Source organism: Diadema setosum, chromosome 20, assembly GCF_964275005.1.
Source record: "Diadema setosum chromosome 20, eeDiaSeto1, whole genome shotgun sequence".
Taxonomy (NCBI): Eukaryota; Metazoa; Echinodermata; class Echinoidea; order Diadematoida; family Diadematidae; genus Diadema; species Diadema setosum.
In genome coordinates this window covers 34,476,431-34,488,298 of record NC_092704.1, presented here as the reverse complement: position 1 = coordinate 34,488,298, position 11,868 = coordinate 34,476,431, and the positions used below count along the sequence as shown (strand labels likewise).

The following is an 11,868-nucleotide window of genomic DNA, read 5'->3' as shown; positions in this document are numbered from 1 at the left end:
TCATATCGAACGCGCGTACTCCTCCGGCAATTTCTTCATATCTTCGCTTACATCTTTAATGTCTTTGCCGCCTTACTCCTTTGGTTACGCCTGGGAAGAAGAAAAATCTACACAAAGCCATTATTGCAGGCTATCGAGGCGGTAGTTTAGTGGTACCAACAATGTTAAATGTGGCAGGTCTTTGCGTGCTTTTTTCGTGTCTCGTCATGAATGCATCCATATGCTACAGCTTTGCATCTTCCGTACAACGAGGTAAGTAAACCTGTTACAATTCATACGTCGGCAAGTAAACGATTTTACAGATACATCGATTTTCTTTATTTCCTTATGTTAGTGTATTAGTTTTTTCTTGGAGTTTATCTTCACTGAATAATTGTGAGTTTCCTTCGGTGACAGTTTGGACTGTAATAACTAGAGAAGCACTCTGAGAGCGCAGAACTCCGTCAAGCATGCAGCTCATTTCCACCACTGATCTTGTTCTTCCATAGAGATATCAGTGATTTCTACCCATTTTTTGTGCTGAAAGTCGCCCAGTCAGTATTTCCTAATATAGAAGCCTTTGTTACGTCACAAACCCTCAGCTGCACGGCGCGCCTCACACGCACTTTAGTGGATTTTTTCATGCAAACCTCAAATACGCGCAGCCTGAACTCCAAAGTGCATTGACCCTACTTGCCAAAATATCAAAAATCCTTCATAAATTCCCCCAAAATTCTCGGATCACTACCAAAAGTTAATCTTTTGTTACTTGCGTCATACTCAACCTTTCCTGCATCTCAATCATCTTTCAAGTTTCATCTCAATCCGTTCACTACATTTTTTGATTTACACACGGACAAACGAACTAACTAACGAACAAACCAACGGTAACGAAAACAACCTCCTCCCTTGGCGGAGGTAATAACTACGTAAACACTCAGATTAATCAAGTTATAGTCACTGCAAGAATCAGTAAGTTGCCTGTTCCTTGGTTGGTCATTCTTTCTTGTTAGCTCAGCAATGCAACAACAACATTCAAGATGGCTTTTAAACTTGCATGTGCATGTCTGCATAGCTGACTGCAAATAATAGCTTCAAAATCTTAAATAAACTAAATTTGTACTGATTCTTTCACTTGAGGATATACTATAGTGGCTGACAATGCTCAAAAATAATCAACGAGCTAGAACAACGGTATCACCTTCATGTCTCTCCTATGACTCTTGTAAGATTATGTTCTCAGATATTGGAAAATAAAGACAACTGAATTCCATTCGTTCAAATTTGAACAAAGATGAGAGTCTGATTGTAGGGCCAAAACCATTAAAAATGTACAATTCAGGTTTTGAAATTTTGAAAAAATAAAGTTTTTTCAAAAACATTCATACAACGAAAAATTGCAAGAGGATACACTGAATTTCAACTCAAACAAAAATGAGCAACAAATGTTGCAAACTTTTTATGTTCTGATATTTGAAGCTGAACATGAAAATTTCACCACTGTAACTTACGTTACTGCGCTTATTTTTCTTTGACCATATTCATTCTGTTTAGGGATGGACAATGCAACTATCCTTCTATTGGTGGATAGTTTCGAAGATATGACCATTCTTATTTCAATGTGCCTTCTATATTTTTTCATTCATTTGATAAGTCACTGTAACCGTGAATTAAGATATTGATAGATATGATGGAGGTTGTTAACCATGTAAAGTTACATTGTTTCCTATATTTTTTCTATTCGGACACATAGAACTTGCAGATAACTGCCAAATTATTCTAGATGGATTTGTCCTACACATATTCTCAAACAATCTCAGTCACCATATGACAAATGAAAATGTGACGGTTTAAACCTTGGTAACGTTTGTTACGCATATGAGTCACGTATGTTACATAAATATACTAAACACTAAAAAAGAAGATAAATATTAAGAGTTCTAATAAATATCAAGAGTACCAGCGTTGCAAGACCTTCAGTACTTCTGGAAGCAGATTTATTTAATTGTCGTCTGATGTTATCGTCCGTATAATATATACATTTGGCCTTAAACGAAAAATTGGAATAAAATATCTAAATTTCAAGAGTTTATTTTGTCTGAATTTGATTATTATGAGTTTCACTGCAAAATTACTTGTTGAAGTGCCGTGTTCAAAACCCAAGGAATATATTTATATAAGAGTCACAAAAGACATTGTCAAGAAGCCCTAAAATGTATCAGTGTGTACTATAAACAATTGTAACGTATGTTTCAAATGTTTCCAGATTGAAATATTAATCATTCGAAAGTGGAGATGCATTGGAAAGTGCATTAAAAAGGAATGATACATCGCTAAACAACATTGCACAGTGTAAGTGCACAAACTGGTCAGCACTTAACTGTTTAGCATATTAAAATTTACATCAATAAGGTACATCAGGCATAAGAGTGAAAAATGTGAAATAAATCACAGCGAGCCTATGAAATTTAGAATGCAAACACCACCACTGCTTTATGATTAATAATGCATGATTATCACGAGTTTCATTAATGAGCAAACCATGCATTATTGTTGCTTAAAACGTACAGATTTCTTGGCACATTGTTCCATAATTTGCCAAGAAATCAGTAAGTTTGAAGCAACAACAATGCATGGTTTGGGTAATAGTCACAAAAAATACAGAATTAAGAACAATTCAAGCAATGTCAAGAGTGGTCACGTAAATAGACAGCTTTCTCACGGTTTTAGATTGAGAGTATAACTGACCTATGACACACTAGTCTATAAACACAACAATGATAAACACAAAAAGGCGCACCTTTCATAATTTGGATGCCCCCTCTTTTCTTTTCTTTTTTTGGAAAAAGGCAATGGAAAAGGCATGGAAATGTTAGAAGAACAAATTGCAATTCTTCTATTTCCATTACATAGAAAAGTTCGGTGACATATAAAATGTCTTTAATGTATATTACATCATTGTAAAAGACAACTGTAGACTCACAATCTGGTATTTTTCTGCAAAAGGCAACTTTTAATAAAAGGTACTGAGTAAGAGCCAATGTAGGAGAGAAGAATGCAAAAGTGGCGAGTTGTATTAAAGTGAAATGATATAAAAGGTAGTATAAGAGCGTTAGTATAACGCTTTCTTCTATTTTCTTGGCTAAACTTCATATTTTCATTAATATCTCGGAAGAGTTAGATTGGGTAGAAATTCTTATGGATGATTTTCGGTGCATAAACAAGGAAATTTACATACATTTCATACTTTCAATTTGATATCTACAAGCCAACACTTTTATCCAGTACCTTTCATTGTAAAGCATACATAAGTATACATCATTAGCAAATTGTTAAATTTGTGAATCAATTTCCATGTCAATCCTTGTCAATCAAGTCGACATTATCACCTTCATTCTCCCTTCCTTCATTTTCCCTTCGCTAAGATCGGTTTAAGCCTTCTTTTATTTTCCTGCCGAAGGCTCTGTGCTTTTTTACTCTTTCATTTTTTTCTGCGCTCTTGTTTTTCCCAACTCTTAAGATTTTCCACAGGAACGTAATACTTTTTTACACGTTGTTTCTCGGATTTACTCTCTAAAAAAAAATCGAGTGAAAATATTCACTCTTGATGGGATGAATACAAAAAGAGTGAATTTAAAGTGAAAATGATCATTTTCACTCTTTACCTCAGGGACCACTCCTAACTCTTCGAGTGATCCCTGAGCTCACCCAAAAATGAGTGAAAATGAATTTTTTCACTCAAAATTCATTCCAATTTTGTTCTAAATTCCTGTTTTTGTAATCACTCCTTTAAGAGTGAATATTTTCACTCAATTTTTTTTTTTTTTTTTTTTTTAGAGAGTGAGGAAGGCTTCTTCTCCAATCTCTTCCTATTTCCTTCTTCAGTAATCGGCCTGAATCTTGGCTCTTGATTTTCCCATTTTGACCCCTTGGAACCTAAGGAGTGATGATGAAATTCCCTTAACAGAGAAATAAGAACATCCATACTGTAAATCCGTAATAAGATATTCTTACATAATTACGTAACCTTCGTTACCTCTAATTACACCGAATGAAGTGTCACATAATGAATTTGGTACGCTACAATAACTATAACTTTGAAGTAAATGATATGCTAATTAAAATGAAAACCATTGTTTTCATAATTTATGTAATCATTAACACGCATATTGGTTTGATTTAGAGTGATTGAAACCTACGTTACCAGGGTATTCAGGGCCTCATTGACAATGATTATCGCAAAAAAGAATGGTTAGTGCAAGCCTAAAATTGAAATATGTTTTTCATCTGTTTATTTATGGATATTAGTCTTTTTTAGGATAAAGCTTTGGTGAAAAGTACGACAGTGAACATGCAGAATGATGTAAAATTGAAACTTACGTTACCTTAAGTGAAACCTACGTTACAATATTGACCCTATGTTTAGGTACCCTAATGTGGTATAAATATCTGAGTGAGATGTAAACTTGTTATTCTCCTCGACAAAACAAACACCAAAGTACTTGCTTATAGTAAAAAAGTACCAATATTTGAATGTAATTACGCTAAACATGACTTTGAAAATATATATACCGTTCGCTCAGATACTGAGAAAGATCTCGTGCAGTCCATTCCCTGTGAGTCGTCAACGTGATGCGCCATTTTGTCGCAATTACTGTTTCTAAGCAACTATGGAGTATAGATGACTCTAGATAGCACTTGTCATCGATGAATGGTTGCAATGTTAGTGAATCTAATTAAGATTATTTTTTCGGGGGTAACGTATGTTTCGGTAACGTAAGTTACATCTGACCTTCGATGTGACTTTTTCAAGCGATTAGTAATGGCTCATAATTGAAAACTCAGTGGAGAGATTGGGGTACCGTATGCCTGTGTTTGGTAATTTCCTTGTAACATTTTCATTTGTAATTTTCCATAGCGGTGGTAACGTATGTTTCATTTCTTAACCATACGGTCTGAAATGTGTTAGTACGTGAAGCTTTTTCTCTGCACCAGATAACCAGGTGGCAAAACTATTGTTTACAGCATTGGACGAGACATTTTCTAAGTTTTTAGGACGGATAATTCACAATTTCAACCCCAGGGAATGTTTTAAAGGAAAACTTGAAATCATGGTAACGTATGTTTCACAGGCCTTTGCGACAAATTTGACTTGTAAAATAATTCAATTGAATAGTTTTCAATTATATTTCTTTTTATTCTAACGTATAGGCAAATGGCTTAATTTGCTTTAGAACAAGTTATAATGAGAAAAGATCATGCTTTCATTTGCATAACAGTAACATATCGGCAAAATTATTACTTTGCGACATGCTGTTTTTGGCGGGTTTACCATCTTTATGAATGCATAACTTCCGAAAGAATCATAATTGGATGTTCAAATTCTCGGCGGTTCTAGTTAACAATGTACTAACGATAACTATTACCCGAAACTTACGACAATCGGTCGTTCCTTCATTTTTCTTTGGTAAAACTATTGCGACAAGTATTTCACTAAATTGTACATATTTAGTGGTTTTGAACCTGTAGCACATACAAATGGTGCTATATGATTATGTTGTTTCATCATTATCATCATCATTATCATCATTATCATCATCATCAGCAGCAAAAGCATCATAATTGCGGAGATTGTTTAGAAAGCTAGGGGAGAAGTACTTGATAAGGATTTGTGTGTGTGTGTGTGTGTGTGTGTGTGTGTGTGTGTGTTTTCCCAGACTTTTACCGCTAAGGGCAAATGTTAACCTGTCTCATATAGCTTAGACATGTGTCAATGCAAGAGGAAACCGCTCAAACTAGTCAAAGATATAATATTATATAGCAGAGGCCTATGAACGGCTAAACCTGTTTTACAGCTGCTGACAAAATGATTACAAATGGGATTGAATCAAGGTTTTCAAGTTGAGAAAGCATCTTCTAAGATTTTTCTTTTAAACCATGACAGCTTTATTTCCCGTTGCATTATTACTGGTACTGTAGAGGTCTTTTTCACAGCAAAAGATATACGAGTCAGTGGCGGATCCAGAGGGGGCGTACTGGGTGCCCCTCTTTATTTTTTGTTAAAACAAGAGAAATAAAAAGGGGGCATGTGAGCTCCCTTTCATTTTGTAAAGGCGCTTCCCCTGGATCCGCCCCTGCGAGTGGTACAATAAGGCAGTGCAAATTCTTATTAGTCAAAGTACAAAATTTCAGTCATCTGACTTCTTTTCCATGATGAAAATATATTATCAATGATATATTGGGTCTAGTTAGCGTGGTATATTGCATCAGCCTGCTGTATTCTCGTTAGTGATACGACATCAACGCTTCTGTGACAATAGACCAGTTCGTAATTCCACATTGCGCATGAGCAGAAAAAGGTCATTTGTACCGACAGGCATTTCAGTTTGTAAATTCACTGAGATAAGCATCTGTGATGCGATAATTATTCATGTGATCCTTATCTAAATGGTGCTTGCCAGCACATCCACCTGACAGCAAGAATGGTATTTCGCATTATACAACACATGTATGGAAACTTGCCATCTGATTGGATGAATGCGGGTCACATGACATTCAGAGGAATCAGCTATCCAACGCTCACTTTCGATGGCAGTGCAATAGTCGACTATTGAACGGTACAAGCGAGCCGGCAGTGCAATAGACCATAGGACACACTGAACTTGTGTATCGTACACTAGCTAGCTGGCATTGATGGCATACGCGCACCCGTAGGGTTTGCACCCGTAGGGTTTGCGCTGCGCCAGCACGCAACCGGTTCACCACCACCATACCAGTCCACCGTTATACACGCACGGCCATGCCACTACGTTATCATGGCTACGTAAACCTACTTGTACCTCTTCTCACCCGAGCTTTGTTCTCGTCTCTGATGAGGATCTCCGCGCATTGCTAATCATGAGTGAAGTGCAGCAGCAAATACTAAGAAAGTGGTCAAATACAGTATGCTTTAAATAGTGGCAAACTCTCTAGCCCTATATATATAGGGTTTAGTTAGACCTTTTTTCAAGACCTACAACAGATCGAGCCATCCAGTGGCAGTACGCTACGTATAGCTATAGTAGGCATAACGTTTAATAGCAGTAGGCTTTCGCATAGTTCTCGACCTACTTATTTAGGGTTAAAGCATATCTATCTTGGTCTAGACTCTAGACCATGCCTAAATATTTCGATATCATGTGTTGTATAAAACAAATATTCAATGTTTATCATTCGTGCGACGGTACCGAATATTACATGAGCGTGCAAGTTTAACCGTTCTATTCAACTCCGCTTCGCGTCGTTGAATAGAACGGTTAAACTTGCACGCTCATGTAATATTCGGAACCATCGCACTCATAAACATTGAATATTTGTATATTATAAAAGGAAATAGGCTGTTATTGCATTCAATACAAAACAATGAAATGGACGCCCGCTAGATTGTCAACTGATGGAGTATTCTGATCACCTGCTCTAAACGCGAGATAATTCTTTGTTTGAACATGAATTCCATAAATTGTTACGTCAGGCAAGCGTAGGCATTATGCCGCTTTGAAAACGAGTGAAGTGCCTAACTAACTGAGAAAAAAGAAAGGTCATTTTTACCAATGTGTACATGAGCTAATTACGAACTGGCTTATTGCTCCCGTCTTAGTTTCTCTAAGCACGTAGGGTTAGGGTTAGAGTATGACAATGACAATGACAATGACAATGACAATGACAATGACAATGAATTTTATTTCTTAAAACGGCCCCTCCCGGGGCATGGAAGAAATACAATGAGTATAAAACACACAATAAAAGAAAAAATTAAATCTTTGGCAGTCACAACACATAAATACATGTAATATAATATCGGGAAGATTTAACAACAAATAGAGCACACTGTGCCAACTTGCACACCTCACAGTTTCGGCACTACTAAAAATGATTCTAGACAAACTTCAACATAATTATCTTACAAAATCTAGACAAATTCTTCAACGTTTTAATACTCTTACTACTAAATAATTGATGAAATTTAATAACGTTAGGACGGCGTGAGAAATATCTCTTAATATAATGCCTACGTGTTTCACTGAAGAAAGGACAAACCAACAAGTAATGAAATTCATCCCCTTGAACTTGCAAGTTACAAAGAGTACATAATTGGGATACTTTAAGTTTTGTTTGATGTAAAGAATAGGATTAGGGTTAGACTGTTAGAGTCATATTTGTGGGTGGATTTTATTTTGGCTTATCGTGCAGATATTTCGTGGGAGCAACATCGTGTCGCAGGAACGATTTCCGACATCATTTCTTTGTTACTATTCAGTTACAGTTTGCCCATGCATTTCTTTAACTGAAAGTGAGTTTGTTTTATGGTAAAAAATTATCTTCATTTAAATCACACTTGAATATATAACAGTTACATTTCACACTATTTTGTTTATATGCAAACGTCATGTCGTATACTTTTGTGGGAAATGAAATACAAACCCCTCGCAAATGAAATGAAATGAAATGAAATGAAATGTAATAGGACCATGACCCTGCATGTCCACTGCTCTGTCACCACTTTGCATACATGCTTGCAGTTCGTTGCGAGGCTGGTTGGAAGCGGTATGACGACACCTGCTACGTCATCCGACCATCTCGGGCGACTTATGATGACGCTATAGGGAACTGCTCGTTAAAAGGAGCAGCACTCCTCCTGATCACATCGGCCGTTCAGGAGGCCTACATCCGCAGCATCAAAGGCTCCACTAGGGCGTGGGTCGACTGTCGTAGGTCATCTAACACGTCTAATGGCTGGAGCTGTGGCATGGACAACAAAGCACCTACGTATCTCAGTAAGTTAATGCTCTGATTTCATCTGTTGTTACCTTCTTTGTTGTTGTTTAAATATTTCTCATGACTCTTCGTAATTGGTAAATTTCTACGTTTGTATTAGAACGTGTGTAATTTCAGTTCTATTGTTTAAGAATAGGCTTTACCAGGAGTAAAGAAAGAAGGAAAGTTGTTATTTCAAAACGCAGTGTAAAATGAGCAATTGACACCCTGCATTAAATTCACCGGCTTCGTGTTTGTGACTTTAAGTTTAGCGTAAGAAACGTACAGAGTTACACCTACGTAATAACCTCTTCAAGATTTACATTGTCGTTTGGGGAAATGTGTCAAGACAATATCATTATCATGTTGAGAGGCTTCACACATAAAGAGTGAAATACCATCTTCCCTTGATAAACTTGATTGCTTATTTTCAAATATGAACTGGATTTTGGACGCGCTTGCCTTCAGTTTCGTTTTTTTTTTTTCTGTAGAAAGAAAGAAAATCAGACTTTTCGTTGGAGTTAGGATTACAGATATGAGATATAAGGAGTCTATGCTTGTTGGTAAGAAACATGACTTGATTTGCCTGTAATCGTAGGCCTAAATTAATTATACTGAAGTGTCAACTTAGTCTAAGAGTTTGTTTCGCCGGGATGAAGCAAATTCAAACTATATGACGGATTTGAGATAAACGCCTCTCGTGAAAATAATATTGGAACAAAGAAGACTTCATATTGAGACACGAGTAACGAATTGATAAATTGCAAACTTGAATACAGTGGACTCCCGTTATAACGAAGTTCTCGGGACCGGCAGTTTTCTTTCGTTAAATCGAAATTTCGTTGTATCCGAACAATAAACAATAAGAAAACATAGAGCAGGTAATGTTTGGGCCTGAATTTTTATTTCGTTGTAACCGGAATTTCGTTACAACCGTGTTCGTTATACGGGAGTGCGGGAGCTTAACAGCCGTGGAGAATGCATGGTGCAGCCATTGATGAATCATCAAGAACTCAAGAAATAGCAGGGAAAGGGGGGGGGGGGTGCCAAAAATAGAAGAATGACGACAAGGCCAACCATAATGTTATTCATATATTCCCCAGACTGGTACTCAGGCGAACCCAATAACTCTGGCGGGAGTGAGAATTGCATGGAGACGTTTCACGACGGGAAGTTCAATGATATATCGTGTGATCGAGAGAAGTTGACAATTTGCCAAAAACCAGGTATGTACAGTAAATTGTAAAATTTATCTTAGTATACATGCACAAGATGCATGATTAGTTTTGTATACCTATATTCTTTGTTTAAAATGAAACTGAATAAATGAAATGGAAATCTCCTTTGTGTTTTATTGCACTGTAAAATTAGCAACATTCGTTCGCTGAGAACCAGAAGAGCCTTATATTTTTTATTTCATTCATTTATTTATTTTATTTTTTTTTTTTTGGGGGGGGGGGGTTATTGAGTAAATAATATCAAAGTTGTAGAGTTCGAGCTCCTATATAATTTTACTTTCATGTTCAGTAAAGTGGTAAGAATTAAAACCCCAAAGACACTATTCAACCCTTTGTTTGGAACAATGCTCATATTTCCCCCCATTTGATGTAATAAACTTTACATTTCAAGAAAATTGATCTTTTTTTTATTCAAAATTTTAAATCTAAAATTTTAAAAATCGAATGTGATAGCATCCTAATGGTTCTTAGCGGTACGTATTCTCTTTGTGCCCTCATTCTATCTCTTGCCTCTCTTTCATCAACAAAACCCTCTGACGGAAGTCATAAAAGACATACCCTTTTGCAAAGGCAGCTCGCTATAATTTCAGCACACGCACACAGAGAGCAATGGACTCGCACACACAGCGCGCGGCTGGCGAGCTGGTGTGTGTATGCGAGTCCACTGCTCGCTATAGCGAGTCCATTGCCAGCTGCCTTTGCAAAAGGCTATAAAAGACAAGATTCTGCATAATCGCCGCATTGGCTTCGGTTGATGGTCAGATTTGGTATATGATGAGAAGAATAAGCCAGATGTGTACCTATATATTCATGCTTTACTTACAATGATGTATATCAATCAATACAGCGAATTAGAATTCGGGGAAGTACTAAACGTCATATATTCAGTCCAGTTCTATGCCCAGGCGCAGTCAGGAAAAGATATGAACAGTGCATGGAAACAATTTATTTACTTCTTTTCCAAATTTTGTTATGCCCGAGGAGGCAAATATTATGCATAATATTCGAGTCTTAATTAATATTTTGAATTGTGTGAAGTCATAATGATCTATGCCATGAGAAAGATTGAACAATATTAGTGTAGTGTGTGAATAATGTAATGATGATGAAATTGGTAGTGAAGCGTATTTTCTTTCTTCTTTTATGACAGTTTCCAAAGTAGCATCGCGCCTCTATGTGCAGAAGGATTTTGCCCATCCGGGTCACTGTCTGCGCAATCATGTGATAATGGAAATGGAGGGCTCGGTCGTGGAGTGCGCATCAACCTGCCTGTTGCATAATGGGGAATGCCGCTCAATGAACATTTGGGAGGCAAACAATACTTGTCAGCTGAACAGCGTTCCCCGGACAGCGGCTTCCCACGACTATCGAAAATCCAGTGGTTGCCAATACTTCGACATTCTGTCCATAGACTAATGGCATCATTTCTCTTCGTTTAAAAGTTGATTTTATCAGCTTCATGGGTATCACCCAAACCTTTGAAGAGACTGCTTAGAAGTAGAGCTTTATGTGTGGCGGTAAGACTTTTTGTGGATTGATAAGCGCCTTTTCGTCACAAATTACAAAGGGCTGAAAAACGACAATTAATATACTTGTTCATTCTTGTTTATAGTTTGGGCAACACTCATCACGTCCCCAATACATTTTGATGCTTGAAATAGGTTCATTCGTAGAGACTGTAAAAAACTGACATTAAGATAGTGGTATATTACAAAAATAAAGCGATCTATCTCTGCTGATGTCAGCTAACCAGACAAACAACAGCCACCGACCCAGCGCTCATATCAAACTTTCAGAAACGTCCTTCGTGAAAGCTATTTCTCTGGAAACTCGCGATTTATTATTCATTCATTTATTT

General features: G+C 36.9%; 1 protein-coding gene across 1 annotated transcript; it reads left to right on the top strand.

Annotated features, from left to right (window-relative positions):
* Positions 1-206: 206 nt before the first annotated feature.
* Positions 207-11,426, top strand: LOC140243634 (uncharacterized). The gene is made up of 3 exons (XM_072323298.1): positions 207-252; positions 8,538-8,792; positions 11,161-11,426. Exons 1-3 carry the CDS (start codon positions 207-209, stop codon positions 11,424-11,426), a joined length of 567 nt encoding a protein of 188 aa, XP_072179399.1.
* Positions 11,427-11,868: the final 442 nt, after the last annotated feature.